Source organism: Fulmarus glacialis, unplaced genomic scaffold (assembly GCF_000690835.1).
Source record: "Fulmarus glacialis isolate BGI_N327 unplaced genomic scaffold, ASM69083v1 scaffold6039, whole genome shotgun sequence".
Classification (NCBI taxonomy): domain Eukaryota; kingdom Metazoa; phylum Chordata; class Aves; order Procellariiformes; family Procellariidae; genus Fulmarus; species Fulmarus glacialis.
In genome coordinates this window covers 8,020-33,363 of record NW_009232576.1, presented here as the reverse complement: position 1 = coordinate 33,363, position 25,344 = coordinate 8,020, and the positions used below count along the sequence as shown (strand labels likewise).

Genomic DNA, 25,344 nt, shown 5'->3' with positions numbered 1-25,344 from the left:
GGGGGGGGCGGAAGGAAAAGAATATTTTTTTTTTCCTAATCTCTTTTTCTCAGTCATATGCCTTCCACTTTCATCTTTTCCTCCAGCACCTTCCTCTGAAGCCCTTGGAGACACTTGATCTTCAAAGCAAAAATCCCAAAACAAAACAAAAACTCTAGGCTAGATCCTCAAAGAGAGGTAGGTGTTTAAAGTAGGGCTGAGGTAAAACTAAATAAATTTACAAAAAAATGACACTGATTCTTAAATCTTTATTCAGCTGTATTCTAAACCCTGGAGAGGTCTGAACTCTGACAATGCTTTATTTTTCTGGAAAAAAGTTTTCTGTATCCTTAATCTATGGGCAGAATCCTGGTCCAGATGCAACGACTAAGTATGCCTTTTTGTCTTCTTTTCTAACTCGTTGGCAGAGTATGCAATACCAAGCATGCAACTTGCTCCTGACCTCCTCTTCAGTTTCCAATTTTTCCTTGCTTTCACCTGGCAATAGCTACATTGGGGATCTGACGTTTCTTCTCCTGTTTATCTTATCCCCTCCTCAACTCCCTTTCTGAAATTAACTGGACAGGATACCTAAATAAATTCTTTTTCCTTTCTATGTCCTTTCCATTTTTTTAAAAATTTCCCTTCACCTCTGAATTCCTCAGTTAAGCAGCTTTACTTCATTTACCTCTGCATAGCATACCTGACCAGCCAAGTCTCCTCCGTTAATTTTCTACCCAACATTTGATTCTGAGCTGTGTGCTTCACATTTAACTTGACACTGTTTTACCCTTAACATTCATTGAGTCCATTCGACCAATGTCTTCAAAAGAGTATCTTTATCTGTTTGGATTTAGACCACTACTTTCCAGAACTGTTGCAAGTATGTTCATCCTTCTTTCTCCTACAGAATTAAGGCATGTTCTACTTCTAGATACACTGGAGCAGATTGTGCTTTTATTTTTGCATGTTTATACTCAAGTTAACTAATGATTTCAGTCTCTATCTCACTAGGTCATTCAGACCAAAGTTTGGCAAGACTAAGTGCAAAAAAAGCAAAATAGACAATTGTAATAGTAATTGGAGTAAAAAAATCAGCCAATTACTGGAAGCAGAATAGTTACTAAATTTGATAATTTAGGATGACATGTTTGGTATTTGGGAACTCGTCATTTAAGCACTATCAGATTTCCTCTAGTAGCTGGTATTACCTCATCAAAGTCTGCAATGATTTCGTTCAGCAAGCGCAGACATTCTACTCCTTGGTTATTCATCTCTGTCTGGGAATAGAAGTCAGCAAATCCAGGAATAGAAGCAAACATCACACCAACAGCATCATAGGACTGGGAGTATAATTCCTAAAAGAACAATGAAAAAAAATGAGTTAAGTGGTAATATAGGGAAGAGAATGCAATTGGCTGCAATTAAAATAGGTTTATTATTTTTTCCATGCATAATACCTTAATATCTGAGGTGAGCATTAGTATATTAAGTGTTAGCCAAGTTCAACAGGAGGAGGCTGACACCTCTCACGTTCTTATCACAGATTGTATGCAGGGTTTGCCCTTTCTTTGTAAGCCTGCTCTTTCGGCTTCTGAGGTCAGGGGGCTACACCAGCAAAAATGAAATAGAATTTTTCATTTTGATTTATATGGGGAACCACTTTAAGAAATGAAGCATTCATTTGCAAGTATGAATACCAGAGAATCAAACACTCTTAGGCAAGCAAAAGGAACCTAATGTTTATTATTTATTATTAAGTCTGTCGCATAAATGTTTGCAGTTGACAATATGTTTCTAAATTTGTTGATTAACAGGAATCAGATGGGACCATTTAAAATGTCTAATATGACCTCTTTGTAAAGAGTCCTCTCAGTTACCACATTTTCTGGTGGATAATTTATACTTCACACTACTGCAGCTCTTTACAAGTTTATTTATCCACAGGTTTGCAGAGAGCCTTACTCTGTAGTAAACTGTGGTTCTCCTAAGGTAACTCTGGAGCTGTTTGGTTGCCTGGCTCTGGGAGAGGTTCCTGCTATTAGGGTTGGAAAGGAGGGAAAAACAGAACTGAGGGTGATAACGGAGTTACTGAGGACAGAAAGCAGCTTATAAGGGATCGGACACAGGAAGCTGTTAGGATAAAGTATGCCTGGGATAAGCTTCCATTTATGTTATTCATATAATTCACTCTGGTACCGAATGTCAGATTTACTTATGGATGGGTTCTTGTGATTATGTATGTGAAAATGTAGTCAGTTCTCTGAACCTAAACAATTTTTTAGGAACAAGACTAATTTCAACTTAAAAATACCAAGGACATAGCCAATGGTATGCTTTTCTAGTGGCTAATATACCACAAGCACATGCATTTTCTTTTGTTTAATTTTTTTCTAGCTTCAACTTCTGTAGTTTTACGCAATGGCCGATACTTTCATTTCTGTTCTGGGACTTCTGTTACGGTATTCTGACCTGGAGTAGTTGCTTCTCAATGTTCTTGTTAGTGTGCTTTAGGAAATTTTAGTGCTTTGCTCTCATGATGAAAGGACTTACTGCTGGATGCCATACATCTAACGTGAACACCTCAGGCTCCTCTTCCTTCATCCTGCTTCTCCCTAGAAAAGCACCCTGAACCCCTGCCCTGCACTTTTCTGTGCTGCTAATGCTGCTACTTACCTAGACTCTTTAACAATGTATCCTACAGAAAAAGTGGGAAAATTCTGCTAGTTTCCAAGGACACTGCAAAGCTTTGATTGAGAAAAAACATGATTGATTCCCTTCCTGCTCTTACACTTTCTTTCACTGAAGAATATCTGCAGGGTCATGGAAGCCGTACTCTAAGGACACTCTTACTCCTGTTCATAGGTATAGAAAAAAGTAATACACTCATTAGTTTGTGGATGTTTATGGAAGACTAGACAGTATGTGCTGGGAGAAGGATACATACACTCAGGCACATTCTTTCCTCAGATCGTGAAGACAGAAAACAACTGGCTGAGCCTTCAGCTGCTCAGTTTTTCTATTTTTGGTACGAAGCATCAAGACAGAAATAATACATCCATGAGAAAACACTTACAGTACACATTTGGGAATTCATTTTTTGAGAGCAGAGAAATTAACTTAATGGCCAGACATGAACTGCAGGATTGATTGTACTGAAATCTGATAGATGTTACAGCCAGCCAGCTCATGCATAAATCATCACCAAGTATAGTCACCCTGGAAATTGCCTTACAAAAAGCAGGGGTGGTGGAATTTAATTCAGTGGCAAATTATTGAAGCATCAGCAGTGATCCATGGGGCATCTGTTTGCTTTTGAAGATTGTTATGCATGTGAGTGTATGTGAATGAATGTGTAGAGAGGACATGTATTCCCTGAAAATCCATAATGCAGATATTCCAGAACACACTCATGGTTGGTATCGGGACCTGCTCCATTTGCAGTGAAGCATTTTAACTTGGTTGATTTCACACACACATTTTCTCATGTGCAGAGCAGTGTTTTTATGACAGTTTAATACCCACAGAGTGTAAAATTTCTCGAGAGGCTGATTTCTAAAGTGCCTTTTCTTGTAGCTTCTCACTATGTCGTCCTTCCCTAGGTGATATTTGAAATTACATCTGCAGAACATAATGATTCCTCATTGTGCAGTCTAATTTTTCTGGCTACATCTATTTCCACAATGTACAATCAGAAAAGGGTAGCCTTGATTCCTTTTTGTTGCACAATGAATAGATATGTCAGTGCTGGCAACCTGAATCTTGCAACATTTGTAACCTCTTCATTATAAAACATAATTCCAACATTACATGAGAAAATTCCCGTTTCATCATACAATGGCCTTTATTCACCTTTATTATAATACACATTTGCTTTATTTCAGTTAAGGAGTAAGTGACTTACTGCTGCTTTCAGAAACAAATTCGGGACTTTCCTTTATCCCGTCAGCAAACTACCTTCAAACTCTGTCTTAGGAATATCCAGAGACTCCATTATCAAGCTTTTCTTTGTGTACTACAAACACTCTTTAGGAACGTAGCCACAAACTATGTTTCTGAAATGGGTATTTCGTTAACTGTCCCAAAGAGGCAATTCAGGGGCAATATGAAATGGTAAAAATGTTCTCTTGGGTCTGAAGATGTGAAAGGCTCAGGTCTGTTGCAGCCTGTTGCACAGATTCCTTCCATAATAACTGGCAGGGCTGTAATAATACTTCCACAGCACTGGGCTATCTTAAGGTTGCACAGGCATTCTGTTAAATTCGCACATCTTTTTTAGGAATACTAGATTTTCATAGACTCATAGGTTGGAAGGGACCTCTGAAGGTTATTTAATACAGTTCCCCCTTCAAAGCAGGGCCAATTTGGACAAAGTTTCTCATGGCCTTGTTCGGTTGAGGGTTGAATATCTCTAAGACTGGAGATTTCACAATCTCTCTGAACCCAAATGCAATGACCATTTTCCCAGGGATCTTTTCCCCCTTGTATCTAACAGGGATTTTTCTTCCTGCAACTTGTGTCATTGCCTCTTGTCCTTTCACTTACACGTTGGAGAAGAGTTTGGCTCTGTCTTCTCTATAAACAGCCATTAGGTAGTTGAAGACAGTGATGAGATCCTCTTTCAGCCTTTTCGTCTTAAGGTCAAATGAACCCAGCTCTCTCAGCCTCTCCTCTGTCATGTCATGTGCCTCTAATCATCTTGGTGGCCCTTCGCTAGACTGGTTCTGGTAGGTCTACATGTCTCCTACTGGTGAGCCTGAACCCGGGAACACCACTCCAGATGTGGTCCTAGAAGTGCAGAACCCTTTACTTTAAAACACGAATGTTTTTTTTAATGTGGGTCAGATACGAAATATTGGCAGTATTTGTGTAAAGAATCTTATCAAGAGCTAAGTTCTAACAATTTCCTAACAGATCTGCTTTTCTTTTGCTAACTAGACAAAAGTATCAGAAATAAAACCGATACATACTTCATTATCCCGATCCTTCTCCAGGAAGTGACGGGCAACGTGACTGGGTAAAATATTCCGTAGCATATTTTCATTGTGCTCCCTTAACTCCTTCATTTCATTGATTTCTTCTTTTGCTTGAACACGCCAAAGAAAATCCAGCCTTGCTGTGTATTCAAGCTGTAGTTCCAGAAAGAAAAAAAAGGCAAAAATAAAACCTGACAAGATAAGGGTAAACATTGTATTGTCATCCTGGCAGGCTGCTCCTGCCATGTAACCGCCTTCAGAGCTGCTGAAGATCTTTGACACTGAAAGAATTTTATTTCCTTGCCAGAAACAGGGATTATTTCTTTGCCTTCTGCATGGTAAGTGTCTCAGAGGAATCTTGGGCAAAATAATATTGTCATATTACTGCTACGGTCAGTGGCTAGAAAATGTCACAAAATTATTTTCCTTTTAAACACCTTTTTATTAGTTAGATAATGGAGTCAGACAGGAGGTAAGGTATTGGAAGATATTGGTATTGGTATCAAATAAATATGTTCCCCTTTTCATATGTGTTTTCAAATTAAATGGGTTCCATGAGAAAATAGCACAAGGGTCATTCTAAACACTTTTCAGAGACAGGTAGTTTACTTCTCAAGGATGAGTGTCTTTCAGCAAAACTATATATAACAGCCCAACACACTCCCAAAGAAGACTTTCAAATCTGTGGCACCAAAATGAGGTTTTCCTACTGTTGGGACATGCAGTTATTTGCAACTTAAGTCTTTTAAAAGGTAGTGAAAGACATGTTCTTTGATACCGCCTCGAATACTCTGTCCCTGATGTATTGTGGATCCAGCCTGCAGTCACAATTTAGTACGTGCACAGTGGCAGTGCCTGATACCCTCAGCTAAAAACCAAAGTTAAATGGTTTTCAGCGCTGTATGTGTACAGAACAGAAGGAAGATTCCTGCACAGCACAGCTTATATATGCATATATATATGTATTTTGTATTTATATATATATATATATAAAAATACATATTCATATACATAAACGGCAACTGTCTGCTAGCTGAAGCGGGGAACATGTCGAAACATCACGTTGTTTGCGTGAGAGGCACATCTGTCAGATGGACAAGACCAACACTGCCAGAACTTTTGGGTGCATTACACTGATGGAGAGTTTTAATCATTTTAAGGCAGGTGATACTGTAGTTTGCACGAGGGGTGACTTATTAAGCTACAGCCTTATTGAAAATCATGGAAATCCACCTGTGTGCAGTAAACTGAAAGAGCAAATATATTTGTGAGGTTTGAAATGTTCTCACCAGAGATAATAATCAAACACCCAGCAGAGAAATGTGTTATACCAGCAAATAAATGCATTTTACAATTGGGAGAGATATCAAATGGTTTGCCAAAAGGTGCTGGGATTAAGGAAGTGGTTGGGTTATAATTCATGTACCAAGCTGAGGTAAAAGGCAAGCCTGCAGTGGGTGGGAGTGACTAAGAGGGGGTTCAGGCATTGTTTAGTGACTCATCTTGTCCACATTTTTCATCACCGGCAGTAACCAATGGCAAACTGTTCAGAAAAAAACGCAAAGCACCTTGCAAGGGGCCTTATAGGTTGACTGTACTCCAGACAGCTTTCTTTCCTAAAAGCTAAAAGGGACCCTGGCTTGATATAAACTTCCAAAGCTTGTATGCATTTTAGCAGTGATTTACTTGCCCTCTGGATGCTACTGCTACCTTTATAAGCAATTAGTCTCTTTTCTTCCACTTCTTGTGGAAGATCTTCTTGTGACTATTAATTCCCTAAATTAACTGCACCAAAATAACCTGTTAGGAAAAAGTACTTTAAAATAATTTTTTCCAACATTTTTCAGTTTCCTTCCCCCTTCCTTTTGTGCTAGAAGACAGAGCCCATACCAGATCATAACTGACTTTTATCTCTACCAGCTGGCTGCGAAGGCAACATTGACTATAATTTTGCAAGGAATTCTAAAGGTATTTTTACAGATTAGCTTGGAGCAGGAGCTGCTGGTGGATTCTGAGTTCTTTGATGCTTCAGACATTTAATGCCACTACAATAAGAGCTTTGCAAAAAACTGTTGTACGTTTTTTCACAGCTGATTTTTTATGCTGCTGTACAGGAAAACTTCACATCTCTAAACCTAGCTCAGAATAGCAGCAGCTAATCTTTACATTTTAGGTAACATCATTCTGGTTATTTATCATCACATTGAAGCATGAAATATTCTTGCATCGTCAGTGGACAACTGAGATGACACTGTCAGTTCAGAGATAAAAGGCGTACTACATATGAGGTTTAAAAATAGAAAATTTTAAGACAATGCTTTGTTAAGTTCTGATATTTGTTAAAACTAACAAAATTATAGGGTTGAGTTTGGGGTTTATCTTTTGATTGTGTAAAGAAATGTTCCTGGGCACAGTGGTGCCAATAAAAATAACTGCAGCATAGATCTTGAAATGTCCAGGTTTTCTCGTCCTAATATGTAGCTCTACAAAACACCCCTAATTCCAATAGTGAGTGAAGAAAATAGAGAAGATGTATTACACAGAAAGCCTAACACTACCTATGTCCTCTAAATGCTGTACAACCCAACCTCTCTGCAGACAATTGCCACATACAAGGAAAGCACAAGGTAAGGATCAGTGTTTGAGGGGCAGAATATTCTTCCTTAGAGAATGAGAAAAGAGGATTTACATCCCAAAGGGACACTTTCAACCACTGGAAAAAGTCTAACTCCAGATAAAACAAGCAAATATCCTTTCTTCACTACACTAAAATCTGAATATAGAAAGGATAATGAAGAGACCTGAAGCATAATACCAGAATTAGGTATTACTCTTCCTTTCCTTTTCTCTTTCAATTGGAAAAATCTCCTATTCATATTTCCTCATTCCTCCCCTTTTTCCCAAGCATGAAGAAGGTTCAGGGCATTGTGTTTGTTGCAGATAAATTGCTGTGTAGGGATGTCAGTCCTTCTTCCCTTCCCACAAGGCTCTGTAGAGCTAAGCTACAGCCCTGACATCCAGAGGTAATTAGGTACATAGCTGTCTGTGCCTGCCTTGTCAAAATTCAAGACCACTCATCTGGTGCAGGCAAGATCTACACTCGGATCTACAGTCTAAAAGAAACCAGAGAAGATTTTGCCTTCTGTTTTGTAAGACCTCTTTTTACATCTAATTGGGGTGGAGGGAGAGGAGGGACTGAGTCTGCTGTGGGCAGTTTTATTCCCTCTTTGCAATTGTTAAAACCTTCCCTTTTAAAGCCATGGCAGAAGGTTTCACTCAAGGTTAATAGGATATTTATATTGTGTGTTTTCACTAGAGATGTATTTCTAGTAAAGAAGACTGTATGTGGTATTGTATTTTGATAAGGTTTTGAGGGATAGTTTATGTTCATACAAAATGTTCTATTTAACTCATTAAAAAGATAAAGCAGTAAATGAACACATTTTAGAACAGAGTAAGTCTAGGCTCGAAATTATCCACAACAATCTGTCATGTGCTTTTTCTCAGCACAGTTTAGTTTGCAGAAACACTATTGTAAAATATGTATTACTCGTGTTAAAAAGATGTCCTTCTAGATGAAATTAAATTTCTAATAGGGAACTAGTTTATTTAGCCTGATGTCATGTAACAGTAACACAGCTACTTTTAATTATGGGTTTAGCACCAGAGACCCTCGAGATTTATTGGCTGAAGTACAGGTAAGATTTTAAGAAAGTTCTGAGTCTGATTTTGAACAGACTTTTTCTTGAATCTAACTTAAAATTCTGGGTGCAAAAGTGGGGATTAACTTTAAATCACTATGGATAAAGAACGATAGTTAGTTGTTCAGAAATTAAAGGTCCATAAGCTTGATCTTACAAAAGTAATCTTTTTTGTAAATCCACCTAGAATGAGGCAAGTTTTAAGCTATTCTTCTTCAGAATACTTTCGCAGTTTGTGAGAAGCAAAACTGTGCTGGAGGATAACTTCATTGGATTTACTGTGTTCCCTATCAATTCAGACTATTGAAGCGATTTTTTTTTTTAATGTGCTCTGGACAAAATTTTTATATATATTTTTAGTTTGTATTTATACAGAGACCTCTATGTTAACTCTATAATAGGAAATTAAGCAATACAAGGAAATGTTCCTGGGCACTGCCATTGGATATTGTCAAATTGACAGAGTGGTCCTATGAATCGTTTGGGAGAACATGCAGGAGAACATCTCAGGGACCATTTCCAAGGGTAGTTTGAGTGCAGCCACCCTGTTTTATGGAAAAAGGAAGATTACTAGGATGGAAAAATACTTGTTGTGGTTTAACATGGCAGCCAGTCAAACACCACACAGCCGCTCGCTCACTCCCCTGCCCCGCAGTGGGATGGGGGGGAGAATCGGAAAAAAGGTCAAACTCGTGGGTTGAGACAAAGACAATTTAACAGGACAGAAAAGGAAGGGAAAATAATAATAACGATAGAAGAATTTACAAAACAAGTGATGCACAGTGCGATTGCTCACCACCTGCTGACCAATGCTTTGGGTATAAACGGCCAGCCAGTCAAACACCACACAGCCGCTCGCTCACTCCCCTGCCCTGCAGTGGGATGGGGGAGAGAATCGGAAAAAAAAGCAAAATTCGTGGATTGAGATAAAGACAGTTTAATAGAACAGAAAAGGAAGGGAAAATAATAATAATAATAATAATAGAATATACAAAATGAGAGATGCACAATGCAATTGCTCACCACCCACCGACTGATGCCCAGCCAGTTCTCGAGCGATTGCTGCTCCCCAGCCAACTCCCCCCAGCTTATTTACTGAGCATTACGTCATATGGTACGGAATACCCCGTTGGCCAGTTTGGGTCAGCTGTCCTGGCTATGCTCCCTCCCAGCTTCTTGTGCACCTGGCAGAGCATGGGAAGCTGAAAAGTCCTTTAATACTGTAAACACTACTTAGCAATAATGAAAACATCAGTGTGTTAACAACATTCTTCTCATACTAAATCCAAAACACAGCACTGTACCAGCTACTAGGAAGAAAATTAACTCTATCCCAGTGAAACCAGGACAAGACTGTGTTGTGCTAACAGGCCTCTGGGCTGGAAAATACTCTTAAACACCCCAGATCAGGCTTATGTAGAAGACAGACACTAACACTCAGAATTCTGGTCCTGAGGAGCATTGCCTGGATTCTGCCTGATCCTTGCTCTACCTAAAATCCTTCAGTGTTTTCTTTCTTAGTACTTACTCTCACTTTAGACCATTCCCAAACGTTAGATATGTATCTTTGCATATGTTAAGAATCATTGGGAATATTATAAGGTTTATCACAAATTTGGGATGTTCAGTTCTTATTTGTTGCATATTTTTCCTAAATGGGCTTTATGTCTTGATAAAGATATGTCAAAGTACATCATTGTTTTCCGTCAAACTTACGTCTGGGCACAAAGCACATTTCATCCCTTGCTTCCCCTACTCACTCATTCCTCATTTCCTCAAAAAGAAGAAAAAAAGGAAGAAAATTACTAGAAATTTAGGTCTTGCCTTCTTTTTGCTCTTCCATAGAAGGAATGGAGCCTGTAGGTACCTGCACAGCTTATAAAGTTGTTATAATATTGTAATAAAGTGTATAATATTGTGTTATTCATCACAGCAACATTCCTCTCTTATTGACTCACTCAAATTAGGATTGAGAAATGCTGGTGTTAATCACCCTAATGCTCCTGGAGGGAAAATCTTTAAGCAAGTTGAACATGCAGGATGATGTCTAAAGGCAATGTGGTTGCTGCTTCCTTTAATGCAGAGGTCCCGTTTGCCTTTATGTGAACAGGAACTGCCTGAAGTCAGCATTTTTGACATACAGCAGCCTAGAGGTTGCCGGACAGAAGTGCTGGAGAAAACACCCTGCTTTAGGTGGCTTTTACTCAATGCATTTGTTGTTTTAAATCTTAATTTGTCATACTTCACTCTCCCTGGGCACTGTGTATGGATTCTTGAAATACCTGTTTTCTCAGTTCCTCCTCAAGGATTTCAGTCCTACAGCTCCAAATTCTGGTTATGATCTAGGTCCACATGAAAGAATTCTTGCAAGTGGTCCATGACCCAAAGAAGTTAGTGTTGGTGCTTAATTGCAAATTTTCCTCATTTCCTCAAATCTGGTGTTTTTCCGCTATGAACATACTAAACTATTTCGTGGGAGTTTTATTATTTACTGTTTGTTATTCCCTTTCTTCATTTTGGTTTTGTGCCTACTCAAGTGCACTGAGGCAGTCAGATGCCACTGAATTATACATGTACCTAAGATAAATGAAGTCCTGTTTGTTCCTTCAATTTCTATTAGAGAATGCAATATAACTTGCGTATTGCTGAATGTAATATTGCACATGTTCTTTAAGAATGCTAGGCAGTGTCAGACGTGGGCTTTCTTTAATCAGATTCTGCATATGGTTTATTAAATTGTTAAAGGTCATATGCTCAAGTGGATAAAAAGGCAGTTGGTATTTTGAAAGTAATTATTGTCACATCCTGCAATTGCAAGTAATATAGGGAATGGTTAAAGCAAATGTTTGCATTACCTGTTGACCATGATAAAATACGGCTAAAAGGAACATTGCCATCAGTAGTAAAGATGCCTCCTTTGTACCCAGGAAGTCTGTGCTGGAAAAAAAATCCAAAGTAAAATACAGTTATTGATTTGTCATTGTTGTAATTGTTCAGATGTTTCATTTCATAATGCACCCTAATACTTTTTGTTGTTCTTTAAAAAATCCCCTGTATTGGAAAATTTAACTTAGCAATAATTAGTTCAAGAGAACAGGAGTGTAATTAGAGTGCTCACTGTTTGGAGACAAACGTATTAAATAACTAAATTGTAGGTGATGATCTTTCTCTTTCAAATGCGGTATGCAAGCTGTGTGTCAGTCGTTCTCTTTTCCCTGGAGCTTGGTAAACAACCATGAACACCGCAGCCCCTGCGGAGTACAGGAGGTGGGATCTGGAAGGGGAAATGTTGAGGCTGGAGCTGGGGAAGGGAAACTTCCAGATTGTGAAAGTAAAAGCCCAGTGAATGGGTCTGGAGATAAAAGATGGATCCCAAGGCAGGTGCTGGAAGTTAAACAGCCCCATATACTGAGAAAGGTTCAGAGAAGATGGCAGGTGAGTTAAAGAAGGAGGTGTGGATCAAAGGGGAATAAAAAAAATGGCAAACAGTACTTAGGACTGGTTTTACTGAGCCATAAGGAGGAGCACAGAGAAGAAATGTCTGCCTATGACAGAGGAAGTAAAGGAAACTCTTGTAGACAATAGGGAAGCAAAGAAGATGAGCCAAGAAGATACCGACTGTAGGAAATCTGCTGTGTGAAATCGCTGAGATGCCGTGTGTGGAGCATGAAGAAAGTGTGACAAAATAAGGTGAAAGGGATCCAGAGCAGTTAAAGGGGGTTTCACATATGAGGAGAAATTACAGTTATGTGGAAAGATGACAAAACTGAAGTAAGTGAGTATCACCTCTGTAATATCAGGGGGGTTTAAAAAGGCATGTTTCCCAGGGGAAAAGACATAAATGAAGAGGTTGGGGAACTGGTAGGGCCAATCCTATAGTAAAACAAAAGGGAGAAAGAACTAAATTTGGAGGTGAATTGAACATGGATACTTGGCAATAATTTTGTTGAAGGGAGATGAGGAAAGATGAGGAAATTGTTAAGAGGTGCTTAAAGGTTGAAGTTGTGAAAAAAGTTAATAGAGGAGTAAACAAGGAGCGGAAGTTGGAAGAGACTTTGGGAAACTCTTCTGTCTACCCTGAGGTCTAAGAATAAAGCAAAGTCCAGACCCTGAATCCATTTTCCACAGCAATTTTGAAAAAAAAAATCAGGTAATATTTGTCAGAGGAGGTCTCCTATGACAGAGGAATTAGAGAGAGAAAGAGCAGACCTTGATGGAGACTAAACCAAAAGGAAACTTTCTTGTGAGAGAGCTAACTGAACTGACTTTGTGGGCCTAACGAAGAATTTACTGCGAGGAAATGTACCACTAAGGGATGAGTCATCAGTATAGAGTAAAAGGCAGGATACATCTTTGTCATCTGCAAATATTTTGGAATTCAAATGTTTCCCATTTTGAAGTTGTCTGAAATGCAACCTCCCAAAGATTTCATTCCAGAAGGACCCCTTGTACACTGGCTAAGGGCAACAGCCTCAGAGGTCTTAGTTATGAACTCATCTGTTATTGCATATTGTGGAAATGTAGCTATAGCCACAAATATATGAGCTAGTGAGTTTTGTAGGGAGTTGCAAAACCTTTTATTCAACTAATTAGTATAGCTAAGAAAACATATAAGTTTCTGGGCACACAGCCTTGAACCTCATGCTCCCTGATGTCAGAGCTGAAGTTCAGGTCCTTGTCCTGAGAGTGGAGCACCTCAGCTGAGTTCCCTATGTCCTAGGCTGTTAGCTACTCTAGAGGATATTCCTGGATTTTTCTCACTCTTCCGTGATAAAAGTCACTAAAGACTTTCATTGACACAGGGAATAGAAACTTCTCTGAATTCTCTAAGATTTTCACATAAGGGAGAATCTTTCTTTGTCATGCTTGATTAATGACAAAAATTAAAGACAATGATCATGATTTCTACTTCTAGTTACTTAGCCAAAGTATTGCTTACTGCCATTTGTCATATTTGCTGGGCTCTGCCGTGAATATGCTATATGTCATATCATTAGTCTGTAGGAACATAACTAGCATTAGAAAAAGGAATTGCATCCCAAATCTTTAGTACCTTGCTACTGTAGGAAGCTAGCAAGGAAAGATATGCATGCAGAGCCTTACTATGTGTAAAGATGTGGCTGTTGTGAGAACGAATCGTACTGCAAATCTATGCTTTTCGGTCATTCTGAGGATCTTAATCTGGCACGCAATTACAAGCACAAGCAACTGCAATACTAAATTGGTCAAGTATCGAACATTGAATAAGTGTTTTTCTGAATGAGCTAAATCACTGCTGCTCTAGATTCAGTTATTGCAACACTTAGTGCACCTCTGACTCTGCAAATTACTGTGGCTCTTCTGTCCTCCTCTTCAAATCCTCTTGCTGGTAAGGAAGCCTGGGAGGATGAGTCTGTCCTTCAAATGCACTCTTACAAAATGGGATCATGCTTGTATTCCTTGTATCTTTCACAACTGCACGTTATAGTTTGAATTTTATTCAGTTAAAACCCTGTCCTTAAAAAATCAATTGTTCACTCCTGTTTTCTTAAATTGAGGTGAGAGTTTCAATCATCATCTCTGGAGTTTTCAAGAACAGAAGCAATCAATGTATATGCACTTGTAATGCATATTTTTAGCAACATGGATAGACTATGGGACACATAAAAGACAAACCCTGCTCAATATTTAAATGTCTTCATGAAAAAAACATTTTAATAAAAAGGCCTGAGAAAGAATCACATTGTAAGTTTTTTTGGATTAGTCATTGCCTCTTGCAACCATCAATCCATACTTAACTATGGTGCTATCCTATATGTGTATACTCTGGCAAGACTTGACCTATTACCTTATTAAAAAGCAGTTCCTAGAGGGGGCTGTGAACACTTACTCTCCATTGTGGTTAAAGTTGTCATATTGCAGAAAAAGGGAAGCATAAATGGTCTCAGTCAGCAGAGAATAGATCGCAATCATGATGAGAAGTACTGCCAGCTTCAGGACAGAGTTGAGACGAAGAAAGACTGCACAAGTCACCATTGCCAGCACACCAGTGAAGACAAAATACTGAATAGAAAACAGTAGTGGTTACTTTTGGTGATCAGTGACTACGTATTAACTCCATAAATATCTACACAGACGATCAAGTGATCAGAAGTATAAAAACATTGCTCTGGATTTCAGTGCTCAGATAAGTCTTCTTAGGGTGCAGGGCACTTTGAAAATAAGGATTTTGCTAAAATAGAATGTGAAATTACAAGTTCTCCATTTTGCACGGCACCTCCACGTTAGCAGAAATCCTCCTCTGAGCCTTTATGGCACTTTCATTGTACTAGAAGGGAAAGGGCATCCTGTATAGTGAAAAGAGGAAAGGGAGGGATGTAGTAGTTTGCTAATGAAAAGTCAATTGAGAGAAAATAATTTATATTCCTCTGGATTCTGAACTTCCACAAGACCCACATTAATCAGGATCGGAGAATCATATTCCTGCTTTAATCTTTTTCCCATGCTACTTGAAGAGAGGATAAAGCCACAGGTTTTGTTGGGGTTTTTTTATTTTTTCATTTTTTTATTTTTAATATTGCAGGTCTAGCTTAGTTACATTACTTTCTTAAAATGTGATGCCTGGAAGTTTTATTCATATCTCATTTTCTAATCTCTTCATTGTCTCATTTTTCTGAATGATTAGTCATCTGTCAAATGCAATCCATGCAGCTGATGCTGCATATAGAGAGACAATCATGACCATGAGCTATTCAGATTTAAAATAGCAATGTCAACACCCACAGTCCAAATGTAGTTTAAATTAACTTCTATCATACAGCTTTAGGAGAGATAGCATTCATTTTTCTGAGTACAGTTTTCTTTATACAGTTCCTGTGTAGGAAAGTCTGCATCCCCACAGTTTCCGGCATACTGCTGGCAGCATCATGACAGCGCCTTATGACTTTCTAACTAACATACTTCTTTTACCTACACATGACCAACCCATTGATTTTGTTGCCTGCTTGCTCATCATAGAGAGGATTTTTTTTTGCTCCAAATGCAAATTTAAAATAACTACAGCAGAATGACTGCTGGTTTTGCTATGTAAGAAGTATTAGTCTCCATTAGCTTCATATGAATTAAGTAGTGAGTTTTATTGCACTAGGTTCATTGAATCATTGCTGGATATGTTTCCAGCATAAAGGTTCTGTATGAAGTTCAAAGGTTGAAACTTGGTTGTAAAACCCCATTAGGCTATAAGATTAATTTCTTCTATAACCCGCCTCTGCTTTTTCTATCAGCATATGGATAGATGCTAAGGTTTAGCTTCACAGTGTTGTTGAGGCACCTGGCTCCGCCACCAGTACACAGGTCATTGATTCCAGGGAGTGGTTGCCACGTAACCTTTGAGGATCTGTGCCTCAGATTCAAAAGTACCCTCAGAAATACCTCTGGATAGGAACAGATGTCCGTAAAAGATGCAGATGAATTGAACGTCTGGTTCTTCAGGGTGACTGGTTTGTCAAAATCACACCATAGCTGTGAAGAAAGAAAACAAAATCAGGGCTATATTGTGCACTGGTGACTAAGTGCTCGTGTGGCTGGCTGGCTGGGTTCAGGGGTGGAACTGGCTGACCTGCTGCTCTCCATGCCAGCTCCCTAACTGGCACTAAGGACTAAATGGACAGTAAGAAGACATACTGTGGAGGTGAAATGGAAAGGGGGGAGCTATTCACACTATAGACATTCAGCATCTGAGTAGCCTTCCTATGCTCTCTTGTTGCCAAAGGTGAAAGATGAGCTTCTGCGGGAGTTTCAGAGGACTGATGTTGGACTTTTAAGAATTACCCTCTCAAAATGTTTATACTTTGTTATAAACTATAGAGAAAATTATTAAATTGGGAGCATAAAATCAGACTGCATTGTGCATTTGTCTGCAAGCAGATTTTTTTCTGCTATGTTGCTATGGACAGTGTTATCCTTCTAGATGTGGGACAAACTCCCACAGCCTCATGCAGAATTGGCTTGTGCCAAAACATAATGTGGTCCCAGAACTGCAACTGTGATGCCTAGAATGGAAGGGAATGAAAATTCATTCATGATACAATGGTTTTGAGAATGTAATACTGTCTTTTGCTGTTATGAACTGCATTCATTTTAATGGTATTTCAAACCAAGTGTATTAACTATAAACAAAACAGCAGTGTTGAGTTGCAAGACATCATGGTCTTAGAACACAGGAAAAAAATCATTAATGGTTTCATATTTTGACAGTTAAAGCAGATGGAGTCTCCTGTTACATATATTAATCCAATCTGGATGTTTATACTAGGTCATTTCATCAACCTGGTTTGTACAAGCCAGTTCCCCTGTCTTTCTTTCCAACAGAGTTAGAGAGTTTGTTTAATGAGGCCCTATTTCTTATAATTAAATTCTAATGAATTTTGAACATGGAACTCTCTCGTTTGTTCTTTCAGCAATTCAGTCACCTCTGCAATGCAGCAACATTATCTAGGTTGTCTGTGCAGTCTTCCGTGACAACAGATAGTTAATGGTACCTTCTGAAAACATATGAGGTGTACAGTATCTCTCTGCAGGGCAGAGTGCCATGAAAACCACTCTGGGTGTCTTTTTAAAAGACCTTCAGCATCAGAAACTTTATTCTGATTTTATAACAATAAGAATGCACTTGATGTAAAGAACCACAAGACTCATTTGCCCCCCTGGTGAAACCAAAGCTTTTTGGCTCTTGTTAGAAAGCATCTGAGTCTTAGTCCCCTCCAACTGGGTGCATCTGAACACAGTGGAAGTATATAGCTGCAAGGCTGAGCTGCGTTACCTGTTCTTAAACGCAGGCAGGTCCCTCCTGAGCAAACTATTATTATGGCAGAATTTTGACATATGAAATAATGAGGTTATATGAATGTTGTGATTTCTTGCAGAGGTCAGGACTTGGTGACTCAGGTCATTGCCATTCTAAATATATGACAATAACTATAACTGTTTACTGCTTTATGGAAACCCACTGGTATGACTATAAAAAGAATTATATTTCTTTTGACTGTTTTTGGATTAGCCATCTCACAAGATTTCAGTGGACACAATCTTAAAAAATAATCCCCAACAAGTCAGGGAAAAATCATCATATCCATAGCAAATTGGTCTTGTTTCAAGACCAAGATTAATTCTACCAAAATCTTTCCTGACAGGCATTTGTCAAACATGATTTAAAAACCCCTCAATTCTACAACACTCCTTAGTGATCTGTACTATAACGTACCACTGTCCTTATCTTCAGGAAGTTTTCAGCCCTATTGAACTTCCTGTCATTTACTGTATTTGTATTTTCTCTGTAAGGATAGAAATCAGTGGCTACCTTCTTCTTTCTCCAACTAACTCTCCTATCAGTGCCTGCATGGTATCACTAAATAACCCAGACAGATGCTGAGTCCTCGCATATTGGCAACCTGAATTCAATCATGGAAGAATGACAGCAATAGAATGTAAGAAAATCTCATATCTGTTAGCAAAAGATGAGGCAAACCCTTGAAGTGTCAGACTTCAGCATACTTACTCCAATGATACAATAATCGTAATTATTATTAATTATTACAGGATAATCATTGTTGCTGTTGTGTTGTTATAGTTGCTATTGTTATTACTGTCACTAAATGTTTTACTGATCTCATTTAGAAGGAAATAAGTATTTAAAAAGAATAAAATTCTGATGAAAAAGCACTGCTACATCCACAGCCAAAAGGTGCTCTATGAGAGGAGAGAGTGATGAAAATGTTACTTCTAATCTATCAGTGAGATACTTACCTTCTTCTTGGCTCAGGCTTCAACACCTGCCACGTTGTCTGACATGATAATGTGCCTAATTCATGCAAAGCTGTCTCCTATTTCTGAAGGCATCCAGATAACCAGGGCTCTATTGTATTGGCATACAAGACCCCACTCTTTTACCCTGTGACATTGTATAGAGCTAGGCCCACAGTATTCAATTACCAATATTTTTATCTAACCACAGCTGCTAAGCAAAGCTTGGTACGTGCCTTTCCTCGCAGATATACTGATAAACTTTGCTCTAGATTTGTCACACTTTGGAGTCTTGGTGGAGACGTATAAATTAGGAGCCAAATGAGACTAAACTCCCTGTGGGGGCAGTGGAGAGAGAAAAATCTCTTTCTTGGGTCCAGTATGATCAAAAGAAATCTTTGGGGATACCTGGTTTTCTGCACTGACTGTAACGAAAGCTGAGAGTGATTATGCCCACAGTTTGGTACTTCAGTTAAGGTGAATCCAGGCTGAAGGGGTTTGTCAAACCACTAAAGGAGCAATAAGAATTTATGCTTTTTAACTTCTTTTTACATGCTATGGTTACTGGCTCAGCTTGACCTGCTTCGTCCTTTCTTTGAAGGTATTTTCTGGGTTCGTTGACACTTCTCATTTTTTTAGTAATCTAATTAATGAGAGAACTGTGAGATGAGGAATTTGCTATCTATAAGCATTACTTGGATTGACAGTTTTTAAGAAAGTATATCATCATGTCAGAAAATTACAAATGGTCCTCAAAGGGTAGATATATTGAACAGTAGATATATTAAAGGATTTTAAAAATAGATTATACTTATGAGGAAGAAGTAATTAGATATTTCAGAAATATATAGTTTAAGCAACAGACTGAATTTCCTGAAGCTGTGGTACTTCGCCTTTTATATTTAAAACGCAGCTGGCTTATAAACACATTCGTTAGCAAGTCCTGTAGCAAGCTTAATAATTCATAAATCATCTTTTCCTGTATAATATTCCTTGGTTCCCTATAAGCTTACAATATTGATGATGGCTCCAAGAAAATTAATCAGAATGGATGCAAATATAATGACATTCCTGGCCAGGTAGGTCTCATTAATCCAGCAGCAAGTTTTCCGGAGCATTAGGGGTAAACATTTGTAATCCTCTGCCGTAGTGATTAGCACAAGAGCAGAGTGCAGCATAATCAGAATAGAAAACTGAATGACCATTGGTATCACCCTGGGAAGAAAAAAAAGAGAACCCAGCATTAAACCTCAACACAATACCACTGCTAATAAAAGTAAATGTGTAAACAGTTAAGACTAGGAAAAATCAGTTGTCATAAATCTGAGACAATTAGTCTAGAAAAAAACCCAGAGAAAGCAAAGATTTGTTCATGTTCCATAGGTCTGCCATTGCTTCTCATGGTTTCTTGCTGAGAAACTGCTGTTGAAGAAACAAGCCAGGGAAACCATTGCCAGTGCCTCTATCTGTCTATATAGAGTATGAGTGGCAGGAATGTCTTTTCTTTCGGGACTCAGTTGTTCCTTAAAGTTTCTTTCAGAGCAAATCTATTCAGCCTGTAGGATCCTGATGCCACTGATGTATGAGCCTGATGCCACTGATGTATGTCTTTTAAACTCACACTATACTGAGGGTCATAGACTCTAAAGTGAGTGCAATAATGCAGCCTGTTTTCTTGAGTAAGTCAGGATATAATAATTACAGAAATGCGAGATGCCCCCCATTTTAATTAATAGTAGATCAACTGCAGCTAAGAATCTCATTGGTTTCTAAAAAAGCAAAAGAACTGATCTACTGTTTTCATGGAAGTCCTTTAAAATGTAAAGCAGACGAAAAGGTGGTTTATGATCCAAACTTGTTTAAAAACATGTAATTTGGCATACACTATAAACTTTCTTCTTGCAAATGTGACCTTTAATCAAGTATTGTTAAATGCGTACACTGAATAGACAGTTCAATTCCTTTGAATAAACTGTTAAAACCCATAATTTTTTCTAGTCCAACTTCCATTATATTTTTCTAAACTTATTCCTTTTTCTTGCTTAAATCTGGGACCTGAAGTCAATCAAGGAACCGACATGGTTGGGAAATGCAGTAAATTGTTTTACTGCAGTGAGAAGAAAGCACTCAGCACTTCACAAGTCAAGTTTTTTTGTCCCCGTTTGTGCCAGTCATTGTATTTCTGTGTCTCTTTTCCCAAAGATCAAACCCATGCAAAATAAAAGTAACTCCACTGCTCCTGCAAACCTCTCCTCTCTTCATTCGGCTTTCCCTTGCCTTTTTGCTATAAGGAGAATGGTTAAACTTGAGGCTTTGAATTAAGTAATTAAAATTCCTAGTAATTTAGTTGTATACATGCCAGTACACTACAGTGATTTAATTATAATGTCTCACAGAAAAAAATCTTTGAAAGTGGACTATCAGGGTGCTCCAGGGAGACTTCTGCACTTCCAGGTGGCTGAATGGAGGTAAGCCATACTCTGCTCATTAAGCCTTCTGTAAACATAGGTTTTGTCTTATTGAAAACATGAAGTTTCAGATTTTGCTATACGTCACCTATGCCTCTTCTCTTTGGGTAGGGTGCAATGCTATTTGTACACTTGTGCCCTACAGCAAGACAAATTTAAGGGTGTAAGGTGGAAATAGAAGTGAAAACATCAACATAGCTTTTCTTTCCTCATTTTTCAGTAGGTCAGCCAGATCTACTCCCTGAATCTGAATGGACTATATCTCAACCTACCTGAAATTCTCCTCAATTTCAGGCTATTCAAATTCAGCTTTAGAAGAGCAAATTCTAAACCCATACAGATCTGAATTCAGATCTGTGGTTTGAGCCTATTAACTTAACTAAAGCTTTCACTCTAGAAAGTTTCACCATAAGCTAATAGGTATGTAGCCAACGAGAAAAAGAAACCACACTGAGATAATGGCAGGAGAGGATACATGGACATAGCAGGACAAGCCTGAGAATCAGTCTGTGTCAGAACTGGTATTTCTTAACTCTGGCCATGCTTGCAGCTGATGGACAGAGTCCAAAATATTTGCACCAAAGAGACACCAAAGATGCACTGGGTAGTTTATGTGAAAACTGTGACTACATCTTCCTCATAGTACTGATGTTTGTAGAAAACACCTTGAGAAAACAGGATAAATGAAAATGTTTTTGTTCCAAAGGAAATAAGTTTTTTTGGAAAAAAGTAGGCATACGTCAGAGTATATTTGGGAAATGTTGGTCATGTTGAGGGAAAAGGTATAAATAACATATGAGGTACAGGTGTCAAACTGAAAAAGATTTAAGTGCAGAACTGTACTCCTGTATGCTTCAGCCTGCTTAATTTTAAATGTTATCTTTTACAAGAATGTTTTGATTTTTAATGCCCTAATTCATCTGTGACAATAGAGTTTCATATACATTAAATCTCATGGTGTTTTAAAGACAATATTTGCATAAACATTATTCCTTTCTGTTCATCCAAACAAACTTGCTGGGACAACGACTGCTTTAAAGTATCAGGACAGAATAACATGCAGTTTACTTCAAACTTTCTTGCCTATCACCTACTAAAATTAATCAAGCTAACACAGAAGTATGACCAAGGTATAAGATTTTGAAAACAGCACGCAAGACTCAGAATAATTTACAGTAATGCAGCTATGGTTTATATGTACAGCTCCTACTCTCAGAACTCTCAAAATTAATGAGACTTGCAGTGTAGGATTCCAGAAAACACAATGGGTTAAACAGATAACAAACAGAAAACGAGGCTGCAGTTAACAGAGTGTTTTTCTTTTGGAACTTGTCTGAACTGCTATAAGTAAGATATATATGCATAAGATGATACTTTTTCATAGTACCAAATTATATTACAAAACATTTTGAAATAAGATGTGAAAAATATCAAAATGGAAATTCTGTTCCCTAATGAACTGAAATAAGGTGGATTACACATTAACTTCCCTTGAGAGCTTCCATGTGATAATATTAGCTTTGACACTGTCCTGATGATGTACTACTGGTATGAAATGTTATCTTACACTTGGGTCAGCATTTCGCTCCACAAGCTTTGTCAGAGTTTTGTGTGTGAGTTGAATACAGGACACAGTGGAGCTTCCCAAAAAAAGTCTCATCCTCTCCAGCAAGCTCACCCAGAAGTAAAGCTTGCTTTTGAAAAAAGGAACAATGTAGCCAGTAAAAACAAACTGTATTATGAAGGGAAGAAACAAAGATTGGAGCAGGAGCCACAGATTTCATCCTGTGTGACTAAAAATTTTGTGGGAAGAGTCTCAGGACTTGCTGAAAGTCCCAAGGCTACCAAGCAGAGACACAAGGCAACGATGTCTTGAGAGCAGCTTCTGTCTGTGAAAATACACCGAAAGCCAAGGGAGAGGTAGTCAATAAAGCCAGGGAAAAGCTGGACAATATGTTCATGGAGAACTAGTGAAGGGAGTCAAGAGGACTTATCAAGAGAGCTGTGTAGTTTAGGATACAATTCGTCTCACTGCACAGCAGTCTCTTAGATTTATTCAGATAGAAGGCACCTTGAGATCCACTAATTGACCTGTTCTCCAGTGGCTATACTTTGAACCCAGGTTACAGATAGTTATGTGAGATTAATTCCTTCTGTTTCCCACACTACAGCAGTATTCTAAAATAGCTTTCTTGCTTTCCAAAACCAAATGACCGAGATCCTCTTTGGAACTGATAGTTTCTACCTATATCTCAGATATATATAGACAGTCGATATATGCAAGATGTAGCCTACCAATTCTGCAGACCTAGCCTGACCCAGCTCTAAATGAAACCAAATTAAGGCTTTCAAAAAGATTAGGGTCAAGCCTCCAGAGGTCAGACCTGAGGACACTAAACATGAGTTCTTATTTTGGACTGCCAAACTCTACATGTAAGACCCAGTGCTATTGAATTAAGGTACTATAAAGGGAGCATCTAGGGACCTAGGTCTGGGATATCAATCCAAAATGCAGCATAACCTGCTTAGGTGCCTGAGAAACCATGGCCTTGTATTTGTTCATAACAAATATATAGGCAAAAAATTTTCTTCCACTGTTGCTGTTCAGTTGAACATTAATGTGTTTGTCTCTTGTCTAAGCCCGCTTGAGATAAAAACAAAACTGAAGTCTGCACACCTATGACCTCCTAGACGATCAATCCGGTATCTGTGCTAGGATTTTGTTGGCAGCATGCTGATAGGATCAAGTACAGCAGAAGATATAGCCAAGGTCAGAGAAATAGAAACAAACAGCTATAATACTCTTCTGTCCATTAACTTCTCCCAGAACTAGGACACCTGGGTTGGATCCCCTCTTCACTCAAGAAGAGATTCAAGACCAAATGCTTTTCTTTCTAGGGGTTCCCTTACCGTCAAGATCAAGTGAAGTTTGAAATGGAGCTTTTGCCTTCCCTCTTCCTCGTGTACAGCTGCAAATCAAGAGTTGAGCCAGAAGGAAAACTTATGTAAAACAGAAGATGCAGATGTTTAAATGAACAACAGTTTGAAATCTGTTTTTCTTCCCTCACAAGAAAAACCCACTGAAAAATTGACAGAACTAAAAGTAGTTCAGCAGTTTACTCTAGTATGATCTATTGCCTATGTGAGCATATAGAAAGTTCATTGCAGGAAATAAATCAAACTCCCAGGCCTCTCAGGTGGAGAAGATGAATCACTGGAAGGCTGGCAATGTAACTTAATGGCTTCATAGAGGATAATTACAGCAGAAATATGGCATTAATTTATGTCACTTAGAGTAATTTCCCCAACTCAATATTTCAAAGAATTAAAACTATTGCAAAGATTTTTAAATTCAGTGATGTGCCTGTCCTGTCAGGAAAAAGTATGAATGGATCAAATATTTATCCTGCGGGAGACACATATAAACTGAGATAAAATTCTGAAACTCCCATATAAAGTAGATGCAGTAATAAAAAGATGATTCCCAAAGATGATTCCCTTCTTTAACACACAGACTAAGGCAACCTATCTGGGAAAGTCCCTGAAGATCCTTAGTAAGATATGTTTTATGATCATTTAAGTAATGTTTTCTTTCACTGTGTTTCCAGAAATCCCCAAAAGACTCAGCTCAGAAAAATATTCAAACATGTACTTAAGCAAATACAAAATTCCATCCCTGTTCAACAGAGCTCTGAAACATTCATTGAAAGACACTTAAATGTGTTGTTAGGAAATGAGTAAATTACCACCAGGAGTGTGAGGTATAGTTTGTTAGTTGTTCCATGGAAATTATGTCCATGCTCCTCCGCTGTGGTAGTTTACTTCTCTGATACCTACTAGAGGTATAACAGATGAGCATGCAGTTATCTCCAAGACTCTCTGAATCCAAATCGTGCCTAACTTTGTGAAAGCTTGTTCATGTGCTCATACCTTGAATTCTTTTTTGAACTGGAACTTAAGAAATTTGAACTTCCAGATTATTTCCTCATTCAATATATTTAAGCATATTGAAACCTTCTTACTCAAAACCCCTCATTCTGTTATTTTAGGGTTGCTCAGCTGTTGACCACTACTCATTTGACAGGCCTGCTTTTTTAAAACTGAAATACATTTTTTGAAGCAGAGTATCAGAACTTGAAAATCAAAGACCAAAATTTGCCTTCTTAAATCTTGACAGTGATCTTCAGCTCCTGAAAGAACAAAAGAACTGCCATAAAACACCCATGTGGCTCCAAATCTGTTATTTTAGGGTTGCTCAGCTGTTGACCACTACTCATTTGACAGGCCTGCTTTTTTAAAACTGAAATACATTTTTTGAAGCAGAGTATCAGAACTTGAAAATCAAAGACCAAAATTTGCCTTCTTAAATCTTGACAGTGATCTTCAGCTCCTGAAAGAACAAAAGAACTGCCATAAAACACCCATGTGGCTCCAAATCTT

At 38.3% G+C, this 25,344-nt stretch overlaps 1 protein-coding gene across 1 annotated transcript in view; it reads right to left on the bottom strand.

Moving 5' to 3' along the window:
* Window positions 1-1,190: 1,190 nt before the first annotated feature.
* LOC104082007 (adenylate cyclase type 8-like) overlaps window positions 1,191-25,344 on the bottom strand; it is a gene marked incomplete at both ends in the record, with an annotated part of 27,027 nt that continues 2,873 nt past the window's right edge. The window contains 6 exons of the mRNA XM_009584951.1: window positions 1,191-1,337; window positions 4,950-5,108; window positions 11,512-11,593; window positions 14,526-14,698; window positions 16,067-16,156; window positions 19,450-19,651. Of these exons, the coding sequence (XP_009583246.1) occupies window positions 1,191-1,337; window positions 4,950-5,108; window positions 11,512-11,593; window positions 14,526-14,698; window positions 16,067-16,156; window positions 19,450-19,651 (853 nt within the window). The remainder of the gene's footprint in view (window positions 1,338-4,949; window positions 5,109-11,511; window positions 11,594-14,525; window positions 14,699-16,066; window positions 16,157-19,449; window positions 19,652-25,344) is intronic.